Raw genomic sequence first — 27,933 nt, 5'->3', positions numbered from 1 at the left:
ATTCGATTCAATATCGATTCTTGGGGTCACGATTCGATTCAAAATCGATTTTTGTCGATTCAATGCGATTCTCAATTCAAAAACGATATTTTCCCGATTCAAAACGATTCTCTATTCATTCAATACATAGGATTTCAGCAGGATCTACCCCAGTCTGCTGACATGCAAGCAGAGTAGTAGATTTTTGTAAAAAGCTTTTATAATTTTAAAGGACAATGTTTTATCAACTGATTGCAATAATGTAAATTTGTTTTAACTATTAAATGAACCAAAAATATGACTTATTTTATCTTTGTGAAAATATTGGACACTGTGTGTTGTCAAGCTTATGAAATGTGATGCAAGTGTAAGCCACTGTGACACTATTGTTCTTTTTTTTTTTTATATATAAATGTCTAATGATAATGTCAATGAGGGATTTTTAGTCACTGCTATGTTGAAATTGTAACTAATATTGATACTGTTGTTGATAATATTCATTTTTGTTTCACTACTTTTGGTTTGTTCTGTGTCGTGTTTGTGTCTCCTCTCAATTGCTCTGTTTGTTGCAGTTCTGAGTGTTGCTGGGTCGGGTTTGGTTTTGGAATTGGATTGCATTGTTATGGTATTGCTGTGTATTGTTTTGTTTGATTGATTAATTAAAAAAAATTAAAAATTAAAACAATAAATAAATAAAAGAAAAAAGAAAAAAAAAGATTTTTAAAAATGAGAATAGATTCTGAATCGCACAACGTGAGAATCGCAATTCGAATTTGAATCGATTTTTTTCCCACACCGCTACAAGATAGGCACTATGTACATAAATTGCAAAATTCTACCAATATTTACTTTAGGAAAAGGGAAAAATATGGATTTCAGAAAGTGTGGTGGTTGGACTTGAATTTGAGTACAGCAGGCATGTTTTGAAGGATTAGATGCATATTTTGGATTATTAAGAATACGTAATGAAATATTTTAGTGCAAAATAATGAAAAAGGAAAGAAGGAAATACTAATAAAGGAAACACAAGTAGTGTACTCGTTATTTTTTTCTGGCTGGACGAGTGTCAAAAAGAGTTATTTATCCGTATTCCACATCAAGATTGTGATACGTACTGAGAGGTGTATCTGGTAAGGCAACTACATTTGTTATTCAGTTTCATATGAAGCACCCATTTATTAATAGACATTTCACAAGCTATAGTTTCTTTTTAACAGGGACAAGCATTAGAAAATAGATAGCAGTGCATGGTTAAAAAAAAAACCTCTTGATGGCCAGTCCACCCCTATAATCTGCTCTCTTCCTGGTCCGAAATTATGTACTGTACTCAACCTGTAATCTTGCAAAAGCAGTGTTTGAAAAAGATTATGATCTCATTCACCAGTTTAACAGCAACGCAGCAACTGTTATTAAACTACTTCTATCTCAAATATCTTCTCTCTTTGTCTGTGAATAATCACGACTCTTTTTTGTTTCACATCTGACAGCTCATTGGTCAAGATGCTCAAGAAGGCATTGCCAGAAAGTCAATCAATGAGCTTGTGGTTGGTCTACTCTAAAGGGACATACATCAATCTGAGCGGCAGGTTTTTGTTATTGCGTCTGTGCAAATGTATCTTTGTTATTTCATAGTTTATTTTAGATCCAATGTCTATTAGATCATCTTGGCTCTATACCAAATTGTTGTTGCAGAAAAGTAAGGCATCACAAACAATTGAATAAGTGAGTCTCTAGCCGCCGCATGCAGCCATCTTGACTGTAATGAAGTCAAAAACTGAAAATAAATCACTTTTTTTTGTTTACTATTTCTTCATTGTTCTTTTTGCAATAAAATATATCCATAGATAGGGCCAAACTGTTGGTTATGTGTATAGTGTACCTAATATCTCAGTGCACTCTGAAAATAAATTTTGAGTGTTTGGTTTGCGGCTTGTTGTGTTGTTTTAGAGTCAATATGTGTCCATGCACAAATTTAGTCCGATTTTTCCAATCCGATCGTGTTTGGTTTTTGAAAAGTCAGACTAGTACACGCGGATTATGCGATTGGAAACTCTCGAGGGGTTGCGTGCGGCCGAAGAGGACCATTCGTGTCGTGCATTCGCCAGTCTCAACGTGCGGGATACAACCCGGAACCAGATACCATTCGATAGAAACAAAGCAACAATTGTAATGAAGAGGAGACTGTTTATTTGCTTCACAAATTAAATGAACAGAACATTCTGAAGTGCATCGATGGTAGAAAAAAAGCTTTCTTTATGAAGGTAGCTATGAATATGCAAAATGCCGGCTTAATTCGGACTCCCAAACAAAATACGAATTAGATGAAAGATAATGAAACAGGTATATTAAAGGCGAATAAAAAAGTGTACACAAACTTCGCAACTTTTGGTCGCTGATAAAAAAAAGCCTTGCCTGTACCGGAAGTAGCGTGACGTCACAGGCTGAAGGGCTCCTCACATTTCCCCATTGTTTACACCAGCAGCAAGAGTGATTCGGACCGAGAAAGTGACGATTACCCCATTAATTTGAGCGAGGATGAAAGATTTGTGGATGAGGAACGTGAGAGTGAAGGACTAGAGTGCAGTGCAGGACGTATCTTTTTTCGCTCTGACCGTAACTTAGGTACAAGGGTTCATTGGATTCCACACTTTCTCCTTTTTCTATTGTGGATCACGGATTTGTATTTTAAACCACCTCGGATACTATATCCTCATGAAAATGAGAGTTGAGAACGTGAAATGGACATTCACAGTGACTTTTATCTCCACGACAATACATTGACAAAGCTCTTTAGCTACGGCGCTAACGTGATAGCATCGGGCTTTAATGCAGATAGAAACAAAATAAATAAACCCCTGACTGGAAGGATAGACAGAAAATCAACAATACTATTAAACCATGGACATGTAACTACACGGTTAATGCTTTCCAGGCTGGCAAAGCTTAACAATGCTGTTGCTAACGACGCCATTGAAGCTAACTTAGCAACGGGACCTCACAGAGCTATGCTAAAAGCATTAGCTATCCACCTACGCCAGCCCTCATCTGCTCATCAACACCCGTGCTCACCTGCGTTCCAGCGATCGACGGAGCGACGAAAGACTTCACCCGATCATAGATGCGGTCGGCGGCCCAGAGACGGAGGAAGTCAAGGTGAGGTCGGCGGCTAGCGCGTCTGCTATCCATCTCAAAGTCCTCCTGGTTGTGTTGCTGTAGTCCGCCGCTAATACACCGATCCCACCTACAACTTCTTCTTTGCAGTCTTCATTGTTCATTAAACAAATTGCAAAAGATTCACCAACACAGATGTCCAGAATACTGTGGAATTTTGAGATGAAAACAAAGCTTTTTGTATTGGATTCAATGGGGTCCGAATACTTCCGTTTCAACGATTGACGTCATGCGCATACGTCATCATACATAGACGTTTTCAACCGGAAGTTTAGCAGGAAATTTAAAATTGCATTTTATAAGTTAACCCGGCCGTATTGGCATGTGTTGCAATGTTAAGATTTCATCATTGATATACAAACTATCAGACTGCGTGGTCGGTAGTAGTGGGTTTCAGTAGGCCTTTAAGCTGGAGAAAATTCCACACGCCAGCTGATGCAGAGAGATCCCCAGCACCTGGACAAAGGATGATCACAACAGAATTGTATCCCCTGCTGCTGCAGCCTTTTGCATCCCACCAAACACCCACATCCACCATCAAACATTTCACGAAGATCTGAGAAGGTGCCCTGCATCGCACATGCGGTATTTGCTCCACTGCTCGGGTCCTAATAACAAAAATAACAATCAAAAAAGAGCGAGGCAAAAACACTTAAAGTGTGGAAAAAACGGAAATCGTACACAAAAGGTGTGGAGAAGAACAAGTAAACACTACACGGCAGCACCGGAACAGAGCTACAGGAACAAGGAGTGTGAGTGGAGCCAGAGCACAGGGGATGAACACGACTGGAAGGGTGAAGCCTCAGGAATCAACTTGCGCCACGTGAATTGCCTGGAGAGTTTAAGTAGCCAGGAGGAACTGGGTATCAGGTGTGCACAAAGGTGGCTCCGCCCCGCAGCCCGAAAGCCAGGCACTGCAACTATCCAATGTGTTTCAGGATAGAGAGAGTAGAAGTCATGCAGAAGGGATGGATCGAGGATAGAGGATCTGGGGACCCATGAGCGTTTTTAGGGACCGTACCCTTACTAAGTTGGCCAGATACTGAACGCATAAACCCCGCCTTCTGGAGTCTAAACTTGCCTTCATCTTATAAGCTGGGTGGCCACCGATCATACGCAGAGAAAGAGGAGGCGTACAGGAGGGAACAGCGGACAAGTGGTTACCGGCTTGAGGTTGGAGACGTGAACCACTGGATGTCGTTTAATGGATGGAGGCAGCTGGAGTTTGACCGCCGCAGGGCTAATGATCCTAGTGATCTTGAATGGCCCCACAAACCTGGGAGAAATCTTTGTGGAGGAGCCAGGCAATTGTAAGTCCCGAGAGGACAGCCATAACTCTTGTTCAGGTAGATAAGTGGTGTATGGTACCCTGTGGCAAACTGCCAGGCTATGGTTCCGGGAAGTAATTCGGAACAAAATCGCTCTTGTATCCCGCCACACCGACAAACTAGGTGAATGTGCTGGTGGACAGATGGGATTGCAATCTCCAACTCATAGGAAAGAAAAAGAGGCGGCTTGTAGCAACTTTAAAAAGGAGGCATACCTGTGGCCGAGGAGGTGAGGGAAATGTGAGCATACTCCACCCAAGAGAGGTGAGAGGACCAGGACGAACAGTGGAATGTGGCCTCCAGGTACTGGTTAGCCCGCTCCATCTGGCTGTTGGTCTGGGGATGATTTCCTGACGAAAGACCCCCAATGCCTTGCAAAAAGCCTTCCATACTTGGGATGTGAAATGGGGTCGCCTGTCCGAGACCAGGTCCAGAGGGATACCATGAATGTGGAAAACATGCTTCACCAGTAGTTGAGCAGTCACGAGGGATGTAGGTAGTTTACACAGGGAAATTAAGTGTTCCATCTTTGAAACTCGGTCGACCTCATTGAGCATGACAAAGTTGCCTCGGGAAACTGGAAAGCCTGTAATTAAATCCAATGCAATGTGGGACCATGGTCACGAGGGAATGGGTAGTGGATGGAAAAGACCGGCTGGAAGGCAATGAGACTCTGAGACAAACGGTGAAGGCGTTGACAAGTCCTTGATGTCTCTTCTCACCTCCGGCCACCAGAATCTCTATGAGGCCAAGAACAAAGTGCACCTCGCGCCAGGATGGCAATATAGTCCCCACTGCAGGACTTCAGACCTCAGTGTATTGGGAACAAATAGCTTGCCTGCAGGAGCGTTGTTAGGGACCTTGGTTTTGGTGGTAGCATTGACACCCTTCTCTCCACCTCCCATTGGAGTGCTCCTATCACTTGAGCCACAAGTATGATGGTCTCCTTAGCGGCAGCACCGTAGATTCTTGTAAACGCATCGGGCTTCGTGTTGCGGAAGCCGGTTCTGTCAGTAATGGAAAAGTGTGAGAAAAAAAGGCCTATGTGCCCGGCAGGAGTTATGTCTTTGAGCAGTCCTTATGTATGCCAAATTCCTATGATCGATGAAGACCAGAATGTTGTGGCAGTCGCCTCCAGCCAGCGACTGCACTCCTGTAGGGCAAGAACGGTGACCAGCAGTTCTCTTTACCCCACATTATAATTTTTTTAGCTGCTGTGAGGCAATGCGAGAAGAAGGCACAAGGGTGAAGCCAGAACTGCTTCAATGCATCAACCGAGTCATCAACCTTGACACAAAATTGTAAAGCAGGATCTGCATGCTTAAGTATGGGGGTTTCAGTCAACATTTGTTTTAGCGAAGAAAAGGTGTTTTCCGCTTCTGGAAGTGAGTCTAAGTTTCAGCTTTGCTGCTAAAGTTGCAAAAGAATGGCCTCTATAAGTTAGCAAAACCCTAGGACCTTTACAAGTGCTTCCTTGATATAGAAGACGACCACTCGACCACTGCCTGGGTTTTGGCAGGTCCAGGCTTAGGATGACCCTTCTCGACGATGAACCCCAGAAATGACACAGTTAGCGAGTGAACTTTGCTCTTTTCCGCTTTGACATATAACCGATTTTCCAATAACCGCTGTAAGACATGTTCTTGGAGATTTCTGGAAAATATAAAACATGTCATCAAGGTGCACAAAACAGAATTGATTGATCATGTCCCTGAGGACATCGTTACTTAGATTTTGGAAAAATGTGAGCGTGTTATTGAGGCCAAAAGGCATTTCTAAATATTCAAAATACACCATAGGGGTGTTTAAAGCGGTCTTCCATTCATCTCCCTCCTTAAGTCTCATCAGATTGTAAGCATTTTGTAAGTCCAATTTAGTGGAAACAGCTGCTGAAGTTAAAAAAAAAAGCAAATACCAAATCCATAAGTGGCAAAGAATAGCTTTTCTTCACAGTTATGTTGTTTAGACCAGTGGTCCCCAACCTTTTTGTAACTGCGGACCGGTCAACGCTTGAAAATTTGTCCCACGGACCGGGGCGGGGGGGGGGATGAAAAAAAAAACAAGTTTTTGTTTTTTTGTTATTTATTGATTTCATTTAAAAAAAAAATGAAACCACCGCGGCCCGGTGGTTTGGGACCACTGGTTTAGACCACGATAGTCAATACAGGGCTGCAAGATTCGTCTTTTTTTTTTCTTAATAAAATAAAAAGAACGACCCCCAATGGAGAGGAAGAAGCGCAAATGAGATCTGCCTCGAGAGCCGATGTTGTCACTTAATGCGGATTGTTCCGGACCTGACACATCATAGAGCAGAGGTGTCCAAAGTGCGGCCTGGGGACCAATTGCGACCCCCAGCTTTTTTTTTATTGGCCCCTGAAGACAAAATAATAACATCACAGATTAGAACATTACATAAAAATACTAGAATATGCAGTTTTGAGAAAAATTGTGTGTGAATGCTGAGATGCACAAGCCGCTGAAAATCGCAAGCCGAACTTAAAAGCTAAGGTTAGCATGCTAACAGTTAGAATCCCTCAAGTACCACGTCATATGACTATGAAGCGTACATATGTAAAATTAGCTTAAAAAATGAGAATGCTAATGTTAGCATGCTAACAGTTTTCTGGTTTTCGGCTGCAAAATTGGCTAAAAAAGTTAGCATGTGTCAAGTACTAAGTTACTGTATATGAATCTGAGGCGTTAAGCTGCGTAATTGGCTGAAACTGAACAGTGCGGTCTCATTGTTTTGGTCTCCTTTTGTGGCCAATACTACTGTAGTATTATTATTATTTTTAATTCATTTAGCTCAGGGGCGTCAAACTTGTTTTCATTGAGGGCCATATCGCAGTTATGGCTGCCCTCAGAAGGCTTCTTGTAGCAGTGACTATATATGAATATTGATGTAAAAGGAGTATCCTCATGACATTATTGCCTGTGTACTTGGTAAGGTAAGTTTATTTATAGACCACAATTCGGACACAAGACAATTAAAAAGGCTTTACAGATGCATAAAATTATAAGAAATTAAATAAAATCATTAAAAAGAGATAATTAAATTGAAATAAAAAAGTGTAGATAATATACTTTTGTTTATCCCATACTTAACATACACAATAAAAACAATTTGGAGATTTTGTGGCAAAAATCTGACAGCTCAGTCAGTAGAATGTTCCCATAAAATTGATGGTGATATTATACAGCATATTACTCTAAATGGAGTAATGATAAGCCAAATTTTTACCATACAATCTATTGTAATTTTTACAGTGATTTGATGGATACTATACTTCAAGCAAATATTTAAGTATTTATATATTTTTTTAAAGAAAAATAAATGTGGTGTTTTATTCAATATTACAGTTTTAAAGATATGCACCTACATGCAGTACAAAATGGAAAGAACACATAGTTAGTAAGCAAATAACATTGTGCTTTTTTAAAACTTTTATTTTCTACCTTTCGCGAGTCACATTTATTTATTTTTTTCCGCGGGCCACATTCAATTATGTAGTGGGCCAGATGTAATATAGCCATTATTTTCCCTTGAAAATGCCTAATTTAAAGCAAAATTACATACAATATGCTTTGTTACTGATTAACACAGAGCTAAGATATGGATGTTGTGTTCATTTAGTTTAGCATATATATCGATTCACCTATTTTGTATTGGTTTTAGTGTCTTTAATGTACATGTATCAAAGTGGCCCCGCATCCTTCAATTTTTATTTATGTGGCCATCGCTGGAAAAAGTTTGGAGAGTCTTGCCACAGGTAGCAATGCCCCCGGGCGGAGTTTAATGGAACAGTCGTCAGTACAATCTGGGAAAAGGAACTGAGTCCGGTCTTTACTAAATACCGTACCGGTTCAAAAGGTCATGATATTCGGCAAGTACCCCTTAAGGATTAATTATCTTTTTTACATGGCTAGGCGTGGCCGTTGTGGGAACAGGGGAATGTAAACAATTAGCTTGGCAAAAACTGTTTCAATTCAAAATGGTGGTTTTACTCGAATAAATGCTGAGATTATGAAGTTTAAACCACGGCACACCAAATAAAATGGTCGACTGACATAGGAGATTAAAGTAGCGAAATATTGCCTCATGGGGATTACCCGATAGCTGTGATCACAGTTTGGTGTGTCACCCTCGCCAGTGAGCAGTCATGACCTCCTTAAGGGAGCTAAGTTTGATTTTAGCAATTTTATGCAAGTCCACAAAGTTGGAGTCCATAAAGCAATCATCTGCCCCCGAGTCAATAAAAGTCAATAAACGCAATAGTCTTGACACTGCGCCCCCTACCCCTGGAAGTTCGAGTCTCTTGTCAGGCCTAGGAGCCTGAGGGTACTCACACAATCCATTAGTAGAAGCTTAAGGAGCTGGGGGTGCGTCTGGGAGGGCAAATGGAGCAGTTGGAAATTTAGTGGTCCGGGCTCCCACAGTAGGAGGCGTAATTTTGCCAACTAGCTTGCTCCGCAGCAGAGACTTGTCTTCCTTGCTGCATAAGCACCTCTGTGGCGTCTTTAAATTGAAGAGTGGCGGTTATGGCAGCAATGATTACAGGGTCGACTCCTGCCGCTGTCGATATCGCTCCCTTAGGCGAAGATGTAAAGTATCGGCTATCTTTCTTAGCATCTTCTCCATTGCATTAATGTATTCTGTCATCTAGGCGAATGGCTAAATCAAAGAGTGTGTCAACGGTGGCAGTTTTGTTGTTAGTAGCAAGTCCGTTCTTGATGTGACAATTTAATCCCCTTACAAAAAATGCTGCATAAAGCAGCGTCACCAAATCCACTCTATGCATGCTAGGATTCGCAAGTCTATGGACTATGCGGCCACACAGAGCTTTCCTTGTTTAAAGTCCTGCAGGCGGCTGTCTGCTTCTCTGCCTTTTAGAGGGTGATCAAACACCTTTATCATTTCTGTAGTAAACAAGGGTAGTGACGTGCGCACAGCGGGAGCGGTAGCATTCTTACTAACCGCCATGGCCCAGGCGGCGGCTATGTCAGATAACAGGCTCATGATAAAAGCTATTTTAGCCTGGTCAGAGAAATAGGTACCAGGATGTTGATCAAATCGTAATGAACACTGATGGAGGAACTGCTCACGAGACCCAGACTCACCGGTGAAACGGGGGAAGGGAGGAATATAGGGCTCCCGTGTGGGGGGTATAGTCGCTAGTGAATGTGGAAAGGTCCCGGTCCCGGCGTGACTTCATCCTGGGTGAGTCACAGTGCTCGTCTGATCGACACGCTGGTTGAGGGTGCCGACATTGGCAGACAGCGTCTGGAAGGCGTCCGTCAAATCACGCAGCAGCTTGTCCTAATTATCGAGAGTCTGTCCGAAGCCAGTGAGCGCATTTGTTACGATCGGCTTTTGCTGGAGTAGAACCCAAAAACAGACAAGAAATATTACAAATATTAATACCAAGGGCATTCAGAAAGGAGTGAAACGGAAACGGAAATCGCACACAAAAGGTGTGAAAAAAAACAAGTAAACACAACACGGCAGCGCCAGTAACAAGGAGCATGGGTGGAGCCAGAGCAGAGGGAAAAATGAAGCGTTAGGAATCAAAGGTGCAAAGTTGGCTCCGCTCTGTAGCCCGAAAACCAGGCACGGCAACAAAAAGCAGAACATGACATGAATAAAATAGTACATCAATTGAGGATTATAGAGGGAGGACACATTTTTTGGCAGGCTGAAATAATGTGTAAATTCCCCTAAAACATGTTGGTTCAGGGTTTCCTAAAGATTGCCAATATACATGTGGTGGTGGGGGCATAGCTAGAAACAATCAATCAATCAATGTTTACTTATCCATCCATCCATCCATTGTGTACCGCTTGTCCCTTTTGGTGCTGGAGCCTATCTCAGCTGCATTCGGGCGGAAGGCGGGGTACACCTTATAGCCCTAAATCACGAGTGTCTCAATGGGCAATGCGGGGGCATGGCCAATATGATGTCATCATACAATATATATGACATCATTTTCTTTAAAAAATTCAAAACAAATGTGCATATATATATATATATATATATATATATAAATATATATATATATATATATATATATATTTAAAAACAGATATGTGTTATTAGTATTAACATATATTTTTTCATATATTACATCGTTTTGCTGTTGTTTTTTAATTATTGCTGCTTATTGTAAAATGTAACACAAGCTGCACTTTATTTGGAATTCTGGAATTTAGATGGCCAAATAAATATGTAAACAGTTCTTTGAATTAGAGATAGAAAAAAGAACTGGAAGTGGTTTATTAATATTCTCCACAATTAATTCTCTGTAAAAGTAGGCACAAAAAAAGCACATCAATTGTTTATTGTCAATAGTTAATATTGTAAATCCCACTTTCTTTATTTTTATGTACAAACTTGTACATTTTGGGTGTCCCATTCAGTAAAAAAACTGTAAAATGCCATTCAGTTTTTTTGAGGTGGTCTGTCATAACGTTTTTAGAACGTTATCGGACATTGTGACTTTTGGTATTTGTGTTCCTGGAAAAAAAAGTGACCTAAACACACACACTGTACAGCAGATTTTTACAGCTAAATGTGTAGATATAATTTATACACACATACACATTGACCCCCCCAAACACATTTTTTCTCTCAATGTGGCCCCCGAGTCAAAATATTTGCCCAGCTCTGATATAGAGTATATAGACTTGGACTTAGACTTAGACTTCCTTTTTATTGTCATTCAAATTTGAACTTTACAGCACAGATAAGAATTAAATTTAGTTACATAAGCACATGGTAGTGCAGGATAAAAAAGCAATAAGGTGCATATATGAATGAATAAATATATATAAATAATATATGAATATATATATATAAAATAAATAAATATATATAAATAAATAAATAGATTACTGTACAGATAAATACATTGCACTTTTTCACATGCGTCCACGTTTATGGATGTATGTTGTATTGTCTTTTTTATTCCAGCGAATTAATCCATTTTGGGGTGAGTCGAGGGGATAATTTAATTATGATGCGTTCAAGAGTCTTACGGCTTGAGGGAATAAGCTGTTACAGAACCTGGAAGTTCTGCTTCGGAGGCTGCGGAACCTCTTTCTAACAACAAACATTTGTATAAATTGGCCAGTCCCATGTTGATATTAATAACAACTTTAAAATGATCTGTCTAAGGTACACTTATTAAAAATAAAAAAAATGTTTATCTGTGATTAATCATGTTCAGTCACAAATTAAATACAGGAGAAATGCAATAAATCTCGATTAATTGTTTCAATCGCTGGACAACCCTGATTAAAAGTAAACTAACTGTTGTTTGTAAAGATTAGTTCCAGGACCAACAACAATCTGGCTGTTGCAGTTGTCATTGCTCACTAGGACACAAAGCGGTTACTATCTACTGTGATTTCCAGTCTAGAAGCTGCTACTTTTTTCTCAGACTTTGTACCCTGCGCTTTATACAAAGCTGCACCCAATTGTTTGGTTCACGTGCCTCACAGAGAAAAAACAGACATCACATGATATCATATCCATAATAAGTCTTCTCGGTCACAGAGGAAACTTTCTAAGGACCTGTGACGTGTTTTGGCTGAGAATTGCAAGCCATGCACTTAAGAGCATAACTAAATTATGATTCAGGCAGAAGGGGCTTTTTTTGATAGCTCTAATTTGCATAGTTACCAGCTTTTTTTCCCCTGCAAACCTGAATTGACTTGTTGCTTCCTTCGAGCTTGCTATTATTTACTGCAAGCATTATCTTGACAAGCTTTATCAGGACATGCCTCCCTTGTTTTCCAAGTTTAATAAATAAATGCGCACACTGTGTATTTGTGGACAGAGTCTGCCTTTTTGTCTGACACACAACATTAACTTAACAGCTAACCGGCTCTATGGCTCGGATTTGCTGTGATCCAAATATTAAACAATTCAACAGTGTTAAGCTTCAATACATACATCCGTGGATGTAAATTGGAGTAGAAAATCTGCAGATTGTATGAAGCCTACAAACAAAATAATCTAAAATGACACCATACAAAGAACAACACCTTCCTCCTGCCTTTGAAGTATATTCTGTTAGATCAGTTGTACGGTACTGAGTGTTAACACAACCACTTCTGTGGGATTAATGCATTTGTTTTTGTATTTGTTAACAGTACATAGAAGCATTTCTGAATGTTCTCTCTTCATCACAGCATTTGTCACTTTTAAACGAAACGTTATTGGTCGCTCTGAATAACAAGAGAATAAAAAGTACTCCCTGGTGAACGGCAAGAGCATCCAGCTGAGTAATAGATATGACTTCTTCAATTTAAAATACTTTCCTCTCCTGGAAAGGAAGCCCCAACTTTGCCGCAATCAATCACACAGTCCAGCAGAGCACCGCCACAAATGTCCTCCCCAAAAAACAGATTTCGGGCCTCCAGCTAAGGCAGCCCGATATCTCTCCACACCACGGAGTCCATCCGTCCATCCATCCATTTTCTACCGTTTGTCCCTGGTCGCCTGTGTGCTGGAGCCTAACCCAGCCGCACTCAGGCGAAAGACAGGTTCGTCAAGAAAGTAATAGTCCAATTAGGGTCAAATGATAGTCCTTTGACTGTCCGAGATCACCAAGATGCACTTCAATCAACTTGTGAACTTCCTTAAAAGCTGTGGCAAAGATACTCTCATTGGTGGACCTATTCCAAAAGCTAGTAGAAGACATTGACAATTTAGCTGGCTCCATACAGCTTGCAAAGCATATAATATTCCATGAATAGACAACTTCAATCTGTTGACAATTTCGCTGCACATTTCTACTGGTTATGCCACAAGCAAAGTAAAGTACAAAGTGTTAAACTCTGGATTAAACTCAGGTTGTCCCAATACCAGTATTTTTGGTACCGCTACCAAAATGTATTTAGATACTTTTAGATACTTTTTAAAATGAAGGAGACCATGCATTTTTTTTTTAATTACCTCATTATAACAAAAAAATCTTACGATATGTTAAACATATATTTCTTATTGCACTCAAAGAACAATTTACAAGTGTATTTATTACATATAGCCTGTCATAATCTAGGATTAGGTTAGAATAGAATAGAAATCTTTACTGACATCATATTAAGTGCTTTATGATTTATGGTTGCCATTCTTGGACTAGCTTTAAGGAAAATACAATCATTAGTGAATCATAAAAACAATACTGTGGCTGAAAGTACACAGATAAGACATGAAGTAGGTAAAACATTGTTTAAGATAAAACACAAATTGTAGGAATTTGTAAAAAATTTTTTTAAAAATCAGTAATTTCACAAGCATTATTAGTTTGACTCCGCTACTATTTGGCATCTAGCTAACTAGCTGTGTGTGCGTCTACGTATCTGTATGTGAGGAGCTAGTTAAGTACATTACGGCGGCGGACGGCGTGGCGCGGTTGGGAGAGTGGCCGTGCCAGCAATCTGAGGGTTCCTGGTTCGATCACCCTAGTCACGTCGGTTGTGTCCTTTAACAAGACATTTCACCCTTGCTCCTGTTGGGTCATGGTTAGGTGCCTTGCATGGCAGCTTCCGCCATCAGTGTGTGAATGTGGAAATAGTGTCAAAGCGCTTTGAGTGCCTTGAAGGTAGAAAAGCACTATACAAGTATAACCAATTTACCATTTTACCATTACCTGTCGATGTGACTGCTTGTTATTTCATTGTTTCACTAAGTTTGAAGCAAACATTGTAATACTTTAATCATGCCCCCTTTGGCGAGGCATGTTTTAGGGCAGGGGTGGGCAATTAATTTTTACCCGGGGCCGCATGAGCAACCCGATAACTGCTGGAGGGCCACACCGACAATATTTCAATTAAATTTTGCTCAAATTATTTTTGATATACCGTAAGATAAATAATAATAATAATAATATTTTCATTTAACCTAACTTATCTTTATTCAAAAGCAGATGGCTTTTGATGGATTTATTTTTAACACTTTCTTACACAACGCTTCCTGATGTGTAATACCATGCAAAAATTTACATTTCTGTCACTTTATCCTGCATCCTCTTTGATGTGAACGTAGCACGCCTGTAAGGTGATTGGCGAAGAAGGAGGAAGCGTTGCTGTTGCGGAAATGAGGAGTGAGGATAGACGTGCGTGTGGAAAGAACGAGATAAGTTGAGCTGTGTTAGTATAGGTTGCTCAATAAAAGTTTAAAAAGAGCATCAGACTTGGTGTGTACTTCTTCTGGACGCTACAATTGGAGTCAGAAGTGGGATGAAATGCCTCCCAGTTCGCCTTGCCATCAAACCTGGGAGTCTTCATTGAGGGCGGAATTCCCCCATGCCAAGCAGCGTGCGCTGCACCTGTAGGCGGTGCCTCTGTCCTTCCTCCCTTTCTCTCTCTCTCTCTCTCTCTCTCGCTTTGCGGCGAGCTCCTCACGTCCTGGTTTCACACAGACATCTGCAGTGCTGCTGGCACCTTAAGTCCCCACTCAATGTCATTTCCCTCCCGTTCCATCTTGACAAAGTCGCCAGGAAACATCAAGGCACATACCTCCCGATGACTTAGCAGGCTGAGCACACAATTAAGCAGCGCAGTATGCACAAAGATTTACTTCTGACACCAATTGTAGCGTCCAAAAGAAGTGCACACCAAGTCTGACGCTCTTTTTAAACTTTTATTGAGCAACCTATACTAACACAGCTCTACTTATCTCGTTCCTTCCACACGCACGTCTATCCTCACTCCTTCCGCAACTCAAGAACACAACATCAACTTCAGCAGGTCGTTACACTATATTATTTAAAGATAGCAACATGTGTACCACAAATTAAGCACACGGCTTTACCTTTACTTGGCAGTCCATGTCTTTTTTAAAACACGCCATTCGTCATCAACTTTTCTTTTTTTAGCGTCTCGGGGATAACTGGGCATCACTTGTCGCTGTGCGCCTTCACTCATAGGACATACGCCCATAAATAACACTTTTCAAAATAAAAGCAGCACAGTTGTATTGCACGCACGACATAGATGATTTTTGAAATGTATTTTGTAATTTGTGATTGCCGCTACGCGCACGAGTATACGTCCACACGGAAGTAATACAAATAACGCTTTTCAAAACAAAAGCTGCACCGTTGTATTGCACACTCGAGATAGATACTTTTTTTAAATGTATTTTGTAATTTATCATTAGCCTCACGCGGGCCGGACAGGGACGTACAAAGGGCCGGATGCGGCCCGCGGGCCGCAGAATGCCCAGGACTGTTTTAGGGCAACGCTTGCAGCATGGCACTTCCATTTAAAGCGTCACCTTGATCAAAAGAGTTAAAGCCCATATACCTCCATATTGTGCTTTCACGCACCCTCTTTATTAACCAGTAGAATTGCCTTTTTTGCCATTTTTCCTCTCCTCACTGTTTCTGCCTGTGTGCTTTGTGAGTGTGCGCGCGCTGACACACTCAACATCCTCCTCCGCTCTCTTGTCAACGCCACACAACAGCATGAAAATAAATAAATAACGTTTTTTTTTAAGGGCAGTAAAGTATCGTTGTCAATTTATTAGTACCACAGTACTTTATTAGTACCGGTATATTGTACAACCCTACTCTGGACTAATACAACCAGTGTAATTATAAACTCTGTACAGCTAAAACTGTGTTTTACTGAGGTTTATAATTTGATTGGAAGTTTTGAAAGAAGACTCCTTACTACCCCCTCCCATAACCATCATTTTACAGTTATTGTAAATTTCATATTTTCAATTGGAAGGCGAAACTATTAATTTCACACCGCTGCCATACTGACAGAGTAAGCTTTTTTTTTTTTGTGTAGCATCGCAAGTTTGATGGGGTCATCATCTATGTGCTGAAATACAGGAAATACTTTATCCGATATCATTATCGACAGAGGGCAGCACGGTGGAACAGGGGTTAGTGCATGTGCCTCACAATACGAAGGTGTCATGATACGGAGCACGGATCATGACACCTTCGTATTGTGTTAGCTTTGGACTCTTAGTTCCTGTTTGTGACATCTCTGAGTTTGGTTTGGTTACCATGGTTACTTATTATTTCCACCTGGCTCTGATTAGTGTTCGCCCGCTCACCTGCTTCGCGAGCACTAATCAGAGGCATTATTTAAGCCTGCCTTTCCCAGTGAGTCGGCCTGGCGTCATTGTTCAATTCATGCCGTGTCCACGTAAGTCCTGTTTATTTCATGCCACAGTTTCGTGTTTGTTCCAAGCCATAGTTTATGCTGTTGTTTCATGCCACAGTTTTGTGTTTGTTCCACGCCATAGTTTATGCTGTTTGTTTCATGCCACAGTTTCGTGTTTGTTCCACGCCATAGTTTATGTTTGTTTACCTCATGCCCTGACAAAATTTCTTAAAAAGATTAAAATCATCTCCTACCTCACGCTGTCGTCCGGAGTTGTTCGTTCTGCATTCCCGGGAGAACGACCCCACAGTGAGCCGCAAAACCCCCTCGTGACAGAAAGTCCAGAGTTCAATCCTGGGCTCAGGATCTTTCTGTGTGGAGATTGCATTATCTCCCCGTGACTGGGTGGGTTCCCTCTGGGTACTCTGGCTTTTTCCCACCTCCAAAAACTTGCACCTGGGGATAGGTTGATTGGCAACACTAAATTGGCCCTAGTGTGTGAATGTGAGTGTGAATGTTGTCCGTCTATCTGTGTTGGCCCTGGGATGAGGTGGTGACTTGTCCAGGGTGTACCCTGCCTTCAGCCCGAATGCAGCTGACACAGCCTCCAGCACCCCACTTGACCCTGAAAGGGACAAGCGGTAGAGAAATAGCAAGCTCCACGCTCCAAACCTCTTTGCTCTGCCGTATGATTAAACTTCCTTGAATTTTAATCTGAATGTCGTCACAGAAGTCAACAGTTTTGTTGTTTTCTATATTTTCAATTCACCACAGAAGTTATGACTAGATTTTCATAAAAGCATAGTTCAAGTGACACAACTCAAATTTTCTGATTCTAGGGGCTCCTTCCCTTCTAGCCATCATGTTTAATGGCACAGCAACAATATTAGGAAACCAAAGCACCAGCTTTCGATTGTCACCCATTCCCCATTTTATGGGCACCCTGTTACCATTGTGGATGGTGGGTCTATGGAATTGAATGTATTAAAAATGTGTTTTTTTGTTTCTTAAAGTACCAATAGAGTGGAAAAACAAGTTGGCTTTATATGCTTAATTGTGTTTCATTGTATCCATTAAACCATATTCAATGTATTTTCAATCCGCAAAGTTTGTGAAACTACGTCTAAACATCATAATATGCCACACATTCAGTCAGCCATTTTGAATATTCCGCTCCGAATACTTTCGGTAATTTCCTTTAGCTTGAACTCACTAGAAGAACGCTTCTGCACTCCGATCATGTTATCGGATCAGTCATACTGGAAATACACAAAAATTAAAAAGAAATGTAGAAAGAGATGTGCTGTTTATCATTCACAATCACTATATAAGACATCAACACACATTTTTTTTTATTTTTTATGCATTCTAAATCATAAATAAATAAGTCCGCTAACAATGGAATCAATGGGGGCTCTCTATTTTTCCCACAAAACTTTTTGAATAACCATTAAAAACCCGCAAACAATACTCAAGACCTGAATATTAACTAAATATTCGTAATGATGTTATTAAAAGCGCTAACACGAACAAATTCTTTTTAGCATTGATAACCAAGAGCCAACTATAGTATATACTGCATTGTACTCAAGGAGAGACTTCAATGTTATTATAAAATGAAACTGAAGATGGCAGTAATGCAACATATTTGGATGCAAACTACCATAAAACTGTAAGGAAAATCTAGTTATTCTTGTTTGCTGCTGTTTCTGCAACTGCTGCATCGCGTCTCGGCTCGTCAAAGTAATTTAAAATGATAAATTATGCCTCTCATCTGGATATTAGGAGGATTTAGCCATGAATTTAGAAGTTGTTCATCTGTGACATTCAGTTTATACCCGGACATGGAGACAACCCCTTTTAACCCTTTGTGCGGATAAAATCAATGTTTCATCTAAATGGGAAGATATGGACTTCCTATCAGACGTCATTACAGTGAGAGCAGACATTGTACTTTAAGTGATCATTTTATTATGTTTGCACTTGTACTATGTGATGCTTACATTTTCACTAAAACTGGGTCTGTTTAGCACACAGCTTCTAAAACTTGTAGCTAACCATCCTTATATTCAGGATCAAAAATATATGTATCTGGACCATCATTTGTCCCAAAGTAGTCTTTGTTGTCTTTCATGAAGTCTGCATAATTTGCACTGTTGTTGGTGGGGAAGGGATCTACGTTTCCTACCTCTACATCACGCAATCACATGACTGTCTAACTCATTAACTCTTAAAATGGCTCGGGAATCTCCGTGAGATTGATACTATTTTGATCATATCTATATACTCGCAAACTTTGGAATTATTTCGGTGTCATACATCAGATATATATGATAATACAGGGCTCAAATTTAACCACGGCAACTGCGGAAAAAGCCGTGACCGCCCTCGTCATTTGCCTTAAACCCTAAAAAATTTACCAACATCCGCGGCAAGAACATGCCGTGACCGCCCTTGACATTTTACTTGTTAATGGACGAGGGATGTTACAGTAAACGGTATACTGATAATTTGTGATAAAATTCCAGACGCTTAGTAATACTGTCTAATTATTTAATTACTGAAAAAACGTCAATTATTAATGCATTTTAGGCAACACAAAGTCAGACGCATGCGCATTAGTGTCGTTTGGCTTGATAATCATGGCGGACTAAGGACACAGACTTTGCTCTGGAGATTTCCCCTCGGAGTAAACGGCGCCAAGCGCTTGGTTTAACGTAATTTTCCCTAGCTTCTCGCCGTGTGTTTAAGAGTGCACTGCTGTGTTTAGATGGAGACAGGTGTGGACAATTTTGGAGATAGACGCACTTGTCCCCAATCTAAAAGTATACAGCGAAGGAGAAAACTATTTGATGTTTTGCAGCAGGTGATGTGTCGTGAATGTTGTCACAATTTGTTTTGAAGTCTTTAGTTTGTTGACTGGGATGTTCACTCCTCCTTTATTTAACTGCAAACTGTATCAGTGTTCAAATAACATCAATACTAGCTAAAATGTTTTGTCATCTCATCGAACTGAACGAAGGCTGTGAAGATGTGAGCGGTGTCACTCCTCTTTATTTTTGTTGGCCAAACTATTGTACTGAACCAAGAAAAGAACAAAACTTGTTTATTAGACTTCATCTTCATTAGCCAAACTGCTTTGTGTTTTATTTTGATATCAAAAAGTAAACACAAGGTGTTTATACATAACTAATGTGTTATTGTGTGTAGTTAATTTCTATATGACATATTTCTGCTCAAACTCTTAATGGATATGTCCCGATACAGCATCTACATGTACATATAAATGTACATAACTTAAAATAAATAAATAAAACAATTAAAACAAATACCTCCCTCTGTAAAAGGTGCCCTAAAATATGAGTGCCCTCCTTTTAGGCAACACTTGCCTTGACCTTAAAAAGTTCAAATTTGAGGCCTGATAATAGATTCAATATAGAAGTAACTTGATTTTCCACTCTAATGGTACTTTAAAGTTAGAGAATAAGTTGTGTTTTTGCCAGAAAGTTTTAAAATGTCCTTTGTCTGTGCAATTCTCTACAAAAAAATCTCTGTTGATCTGGTTCACATTATTTTTCGCAGGATTTAAGTTATAATGCTACAACAGCATATTTATGAACAAATAAAACAATATATTTGAGGGTAAATTATCAATTATTTATTTCAAACAGAGCAGCAGAAGCAGGAATGCCAATTACAATTGTCCAGCAATACATTTTAGGCAAGTTACTCCTTAATGGGGACGGCGTGGCGAAGTTGGGAGAGTGGCCGTGCCAGCAATCTGAGGGTTACTGGTTCAATCCCCACCTTCTACCATCCTAGTCACGTCCGTTGTGTCCTTGGGCAAGACACTTCACCCTTGCTCCTGATGGGTCCTGGTTAGCGCCTTGCATGGCAGCTCCCGCCATCAGTGTGTGAATGTGTGTGTGAATGGGTGAATGTGGAAATACTGTCAAAGCGCTTTGGGCTCCTTAAAAAGGGGTAGAAAAGCGCTATACAAGTACAACCATTTACCATTTACCATTTAATCTATATGCATTACACATTGTCAGTTTTACTTCAATTACTTGTTTATTTTCTTTCTAATATTTTTGTATTTTTACATGTATTTTATTGTATTTATTGTTATATTATTTTGTTTATTTTTTATCTTATTTCTTATTATTGTATTTTAGCATTTGTTTACTACATTTAACCTTGTGTGCTAAACATATTAGTTAAAGTTAAAGTACCAATGATTGTCACACACACACTAGGTGTGGTGAAATGTGTCCTCTGCATTTGACCCATCCCGTTGTTCACCCCCTGGGAGGTGAGGGGAGCAGTGAGCAGCAGCGGAGGCCGCGCCCAGGAATATTAGCCAATAAATCTGATTCTGATTTGGGGGATTCAAGGAACTTTATTGTCATACCAGCACATGTTTATGATGATGGCATGAGTTTATTTAAAAATACAACGTGGTACGTCACATATTTACAGTTTCATTTAGTCCTACAGTTTTTCTACTTCATAACAATTCTATAACATATGTTTTCTTTCTGAGTTTAATCTGTAAACAGAAAAAATCTATAAATTCTGACTAAATAAAGTTTACATGAATAAATAGTTATAAAGTTATGATTCACTTAATTAGCTGAATATGTAATAGATCAGGGTTCCCCAACCTTTTTTCTATCAGGGACCGGTTTAATGTATGCATTATTTTCACGGACCGACTTTCTACTTGTGGCAGATAAAAACAGCAAAAAAAATTAGCATGAAAAATGTGTTTTTGGCTACAATCTGGCGCATTAACATCTTATATGTCCATTAATGTGTATTGTCACATTATGTTTTCGCCCAGGTTTGAAAACACACTTTACACTTTACTTCCTGCTTTCTCTTCTCTTTACGCCCCCTTATTGTGGTCCCACAGTGCGTAAAGGATTCTGGAGATGTAGTTTATTTTCAGACCCGCCAAAGCAAAAGTGCCGGAAAACACTGCACTCACCAAGTTTTCAATATATTCCGTCACGGCATTATAGTATAGATTTTGAAACCGCAATACCGTGATATCTACAATACCATTACTTCCCTAATGGTTATACATTCTAATATATTATCAATAACAAATTACATGTTTTTTACCACTCTCTAATTCAGGTTCTTCTTCACATACACAGCTACTCCTCCTGCCTTCTTTTCAAATCTGTTGATGTAATTTAGTTCATATCTTTCTAGGTCAAAATGTATTCCTTTTTAGCATCGATCCATTTCTTCTGGTTGTGTAGGCTGTGGGAGTGATGCGCAGCCCTGCAAAGATGATATTTTCTGTCATGTATACTGATCCATCTCTTCTTTGATATTGTCCAGATTAGTGTTATCTTTTTGCTTGGCATTCAACTGTTCGCGCAAAGCTGCATTCTCCTCCTGCAGGACCTTCAACTCCTGGTCTCGCTGTTGTGGTGTCCTCTCTGAGAATCTTCATCTTTGAACATCCTTATATCTTCCCAAAACCATTTCTCTGTCTGTTATTCTGTACTTGCAGATTTTTTATATTTGATTTTAGACCTTTAACATCTAATCGTTGACCATTCATATTTGATTGGGTTCAGATCCGAGGATGTCGTCGTGGTTTGTGAAGCCTTTTGAGGCACTTGTGGTTCAGGCGTTTATAATTACATTTTGATTGATTGATTGATTGTAGACCTTGAATATCTATTTGTAGGTTTTGTATTATTTGCACCAACATTCTCATATTTGGTCATCTGTTTCCTGAAACGCTGCAGTTTTGTTCCACAGTGTGCGTTTCATAGTTGCAACGCAGCCAACTGAAAGTTGTTGCCGTTATTAGTTTTGACAGCTAGAAAAACTTCTAATTTTTTAATTTCAACAAATATTGTACATTGTGCTGGTCAGAGCTGTGTCAGCCTGTCTTAGAGATCACTTTGTGTGATCAGAAGTGCTTAAAATCTGTCCAAACTCTCAGGGCCTAATCGCTGTATGCTTCGGGTTGCCAGGGAATCGATTTAAGCTGGTGTTTTATCTAGTTGGCCCCTGGCTTTCGGCACTTTCACTTTGCTTATAATCGCAAGTTTGTGCCTCTTGCCATAGCTGTGATCACAATCAGTCGTCAGGAAAGCTCTAATTTTACTCAAAACTCTGGTGAATTTCAATCATTGATGATGTGCTCTTGTTTAGGAAGGAAATCTCTCCCACATTTGACCTGCAACTAAAAAAATAATAGTTAGCAAATATCATTATTTCTTATAGTTGTATAATTATTTTTAAACATCAACTTTACACCATTAAAACAACTGAAGTTTCCGAATTATATTTAAATGACAGCAAAATATTTGGCTTGCAATAGGAGTGCAAAAACTACTCTTACATATTACATATGTTATAAGCGAATTGCTTGACCACACATTAACCGCCATTAAAGATGTACTTACCCCGCACAAAAAAGCACCTTCAATCTCCAAAGACATGCACCTGGGGATAGGTTGATTGGCAACACTAAATTGGCCCCAGTGTGTGAATGTGAGTGTGTATGGTTGTCTGTCTATCTGTGTTGGCCCTGTGATGAAGTGGCGACTTGTCCAGAGCGTACCCTGCCTTCCCCCCTGCAACTTTGAGAGGGATTGTCTTTTATGGTCTTTGTGCTTAATTCGTGGACCAAACAAAATGATTTGCCTCGATACACATTTTACTTCTTAGCCTTTATATTCTGGTCTTAATCCTTGTAATACTCTGACATCTCTGCAGCTGCTGCTTAATGCATTTTGAATAGAAGTGTGTCTCAGTCGCTTGTTTGCTGCCCAACAATAAGAAAAACAGGACAAATTATTGTCTGAAAACTGAATTACACAAAAAGTGGTGCATACAAAAATCGAGGTACCACTGTGTTTTGATAAAGCTCATTCATAAAAATTAACCAATGTCTCAACGGTAAGGGATAATTAATTTTGATCATGGTCAAAGTAGAGACATTTTGAGATTGATTTAGTATGTCATCTTTGTTGAACACGGCCCTATGTTTAGATGGTTAAAATGTAAATGATGAAGTCTGAAGTCTTGAGAATCATCTTTTCAGACAGTCATGACTCGATTTACCCACAATGCCTCAAATGAGTTTTCAAGCAGTGTATGAAAATGTAAACAAAGCCAATGAAGTGGGGCTGCTGGGGGCACCTAGCTTCAAATTGCAGTTTTAATGGGCAGACTTCCTCCCAGAGGTCACCTGCACTCCTTCGAGAAATGTCAAGCTCATCAGATTGAAAATGAAAACGGTGCCTCTGTGTCTCATTTCCCCGCATTTGTTTTTGTGCTCATCTCTGCTGTGCATCTAATACGCTTATAGAATCCTATAATTTAGTTGTCCTCCATCTTGTCCCCCCACACAGTGCTTGGTATTTGAGGACGCTCCCAACGGTGTGAGGGCAGCCCTGGCAGCGGGGATGCAGGTTGTGATGATTCCAGACGAGAACCTGCACCCTGGTCTGACTCAAGATGCAACACTACGGCTGAGGAATATGGAGGAATTTCAACCGCAGCTCTTTGGCCTACCAGCAATTGACTAAGGCTCATAAACCAAAAAATAGATTGTTTTCCTAAATGTGAAATCATGTCATTTAGCAAATCTTAATGGCTTTAAACATAGCATATGGCTAGTAACAATTTTTTGGCAAAAATAAACACGTTTGATTTTGATTTCCACCTTTTGCATTGCTTGGATTGCCAGATTCAAGCTCATTCAATTCTTAAATCTAAAAGAATGCACATTTGCTTGCTATCAGAGTATTTACTTTAGTTTAAATGACCCCTATTTGCGGCCCTCCGCCAACTTTTCCCTGCACGACATTATAACAACCCACTGGAGCATCGCAATCAAAACTTCATCACCAAAAATGATTCCCGGGCGCGGCCACCGCTGCTGCTCACTGCTCCCCTCACCTCCCAGGGGGTGATCAAGTGTGATGGGTCAAATGCAGAGAATAATTTCGCCACACCTAGTGTGTGTGTATGACAATCATTGGTACTTTAACTTAAATTATGCTACAGCACACAGGTCACAAACTGGAGGACTGCAGAGTCTGGACCCAAACCTCTGCTGTGTTTTTTGGATTTCATTACAGGGATTTTTTGGGGGGGGGGCGGTAAATGCACACTGCAACATATTCTGGTTCTTAGTGGGATATTCATATACTGTGCTTTTATTAGCGTATTGCATATTTCTTCGCAAAGACACACTTAAATTTCCTCCATTGTTTCTTCCGTTTTGCCGGACTTAAAAATGGCGGTGTCACAGCAGCAGATGTTAAAGTTAAAGTACCAATGATTGTCACACACACACACTTGGTGTGGTGAAATTTGTCCTCTGCATTTGACCCATCCCCTTGTTCACCCCCTGGGAGGTGAAGGGAGCAGTGGGCAGCAGCGGTGGCCGCGCCCGGGAATCATTTTTGATGATTTAACCCCCAATTCCAACCCTTGATGCTGAGTATCAAGCAGGGAGGCAATGGGTCCCATTTTTATAGTCTTTGGTATGACTCGGCCGGGGTTTGAACTCACAACCTACCCATCTCAGGGCAGACTCTAACCACTAGGCCACTGAAATTCCACCACATAACACAGTGGGGTTGCCAATTTCCTACACAGATCAACCTATACCACCACTGATTGTCCCAGACAAAACAAACACTCAATTTATTTGCACGTTCGCAGACGCGGAGCCCCCTAAATGCTGTAGTGGGCAATTGCTCATGTAACCTATACCTAAAATAACCACTGGTCCTCATACTTTATATGTTCTGCTCTATGGCAGCATCACCAACTGTATTAATGCTATCTAAGGAATTTGTCGTTTCTCTTTGAATTGCGTCGTGAACTGTAAATAATTGACAATAATCTCAACATACTTTTACAACTGTTGATGAGGAAGCAGCCTTTGATGTTGTTGAATTGCATTATGCACCCCTGGTGAAAGTCAGCAGTTTGAGACAGTGAAGCACAATCTTCTACAGTCTACACAAACTAGAAGCCTTTAAAATATTGTAACAAGAAAACAACTCCTATGTTCAGTCAAATCCAATAAAGAAAGTGCAATTTGTCCTCTGCCTTTTATCTCTGTTTGTCTCTCCAAATCCACACCAAGCAGGTGTTTAAGGCCAGGACCACTCTAGGAACTTCCAGGAGCTACGGCACTGTTTGGGCTGTTGCAATAAAAATTTTGCATCACTTCCGTCCTCAAGTAGGTCTCATATTCTCACCTGTGTCCACTAAACATTATCTGCCCTTACACTCATGTCACTATGTGTGTAAGATTCTGACCAGTGATGTGCTGTCAGGGGAGGCAAGTAAGGCAGTGCCTCACCTTGCCACCAGGGGGGTAAAAGGCCATGAGATGTTAAAAAATGAAGTAATAAAATATGTTTTATTATTTATCTTTTGGTCTATGCTTTCTATGTGATTTTGGTGTGGTTCCTGTATATTTTTATAACTTTCATGGTCAAAATCGCAGAAATTCCGTGTTTCATTATCAAAATAACAAGACAGACGAGAAGTGAGGCAGACAGGTGGGGCCTCCACGGCTACACACAAAGTGTATTGAGCTGGTGCGTGCGAGGGAGCGCGTGCTTGTTGCCACGGAGAAAAGGGACCATGAGGCAGCAAGTACCTCTGCCTCAAAGTAGGGGGCGATATATCAAAAGTTCATGAACTGCCAACACTGGTTAACCCTTAAGAAGTAGAAGAAAACAACAGACAACAACTGCTACGCTTCTCGCAAATTGTGATGATTTTTCGCTCTGAAAATGGAGGATTAGATTTCTAAAATAAGGAATTTTTCAATACTGGACTTTCAATCAAAGCAAGAAGTCATTAATACTTGGAGACCAACGCCAGAGTTGCCAGATTTGATTCAAAAGTGTGTGGTCCGAGGACAGAAAATAACTTGTTAATTTCAAAAGGATTCGAAAAGAATGGCTTTGTGGCTGTGACACAAAAAATGTCTTTATTGCTTTCCCTGCCTTTTGTTCTCAACGAGTGACCGCGTTTGGACCCAAATGGAATATACTGTTCTGAAAAAGCTGCCAAGAAGCCTCGAAAAACATGAAAGCTCATCTGCCCACATTCAAGGTCAGATTTCTTTCAAAACGTTTGGAATATCACGTATTGATCTGGCTCTAAATGAACAACGGAGACTTAATACCAGCACCCACAATGCCAATGTAAAAGAAAATTGTGAGATATTAAAAGACCTGATAAAGGCCACTTGCTTTTTAGGGAAACAGGAGCTTGCATTTGGTGGTAAGATTAGAGTGCAAGCTCCTCCAAACGTGGGAATTATGTGGAACTATTGCACTCTTATGCAGAGAAAGATTAACGTTTAGCCAGAGCCGGCCCAAGGCATAAGCGTACTAAGCGCTTGCTTAGGGCCCCGCGGCCACCAGGGGGCCCCCAAAAGCAATTAACAAAAAATTCTTATTTTTTATTTTTTGCATGTACGAGTCTAACTGATGATTTCTAAATGATAAAAGATATATTATTGTACAAAAACACAATTTTAGGTCAACAGAATGCTGCTGCTGATCTAGACCTAGTGATTCTTCCTGCCTCTCTTTAAATGTAAAGCTGCCTTTTGCTGCACCTGTGACGTTTGCCGCCTGTCGTACAATGCCAGTGCGCACTGGGCATCAAAAGCGCAGATAGAGGCAAAACAATGTCACAAAAAAGGACATATCCTTCAGGTGCAGAAAAAAGTAAGAAGAAGAAAGTGGAAGAGGAGAAAAAATGCCATGATAAATGATAATAAATGATAAATGGGTTATACTTGTATAGCGCTTTTCTACCTTCAAGGTACTCAAAGCGCTTTGACAGTATTTCCACATTCACCCATTCACACACACATTCACACACTGATGGCGGGAGCTGCCATGCAAGGCGCTAACCAGCACCCATCAGGGGCAAAGGGTGAAGTGTCTTGCCCAAGGACACAACAGATGTGACTAGGATGGCAGAAGGCGGGGATTGAACCCCAGTAACCAGCAACCCTCCGATTGCTGGTACGGCCACTCTACCAACTTCGCCACGCTGTCCCCATGATAAAGGTATGTTTGCATGACTTGGTAATAAAAAGTTTATCAAAAAGATTTGTAGCTGTAATTAGCTTTAGCTAGGTGACGTTAGCTAGCTAGCGCGGTGCTAGCAATATGTTTTTAGCATCAGGTTACTAGTGAGATATGTTTGCACAAATTGTTTGCAGCAGAGCACAGTAATTTATGTGAGTAAAATAAACATTATTTTTTACATTATGTGAAACTTCCCCAGGAGCATTGTTAAAATACTT

General features: G+C 40.2%; 1 protein-coding gene across 1 annotated transcript in view; it reads left to right on the top strand.

The window, feature by feature from the left end:
* Nucleotides 1–24,485, top strand: part of pudp (pseudouridine 5'-phosphatase) — a 76,201-nt gene extending 51,716 nt beyond the window's left edge. The window contains exon 4 of the mRNA XM_062052166.1: nucleotides 23,990–24,485. Coding sequence (XP_061908150.1) covers nucleotides 23,990–24,166 — 177 coding nt within the window. The 3' untranslated portion in view covers nucleotides 24,167–24,485. The remainder of the gene's footprint in view (nucleotides 1–23,989) is intronic.
* The last annotated feature ends 3,448 nt before the right edge of the window (nucleotides 24,486–27,933 follow it).

The sequence above is a fragment of the Entelurus aequoreus genome, linkage group LG07 (assembly GCF_033978785.1).
Source record: "Entelurus aequoreus isolate RoL-2023_Sb linkage group LG07, RoL_Eaeq_v1.1, whole genome shotgun sequence".
NCBI classification, from domain to species: Eukaryota; Metazoa; Chordata; class Actinopteri; order Syngnathiformes; family Syngnathidae; genus Entelurus; species Entelurus aequoreus.
Note: the sequence above shows the minus strand (reverse complement) of the source record. Positions and strands in the feature narration are given on the sequence as shown.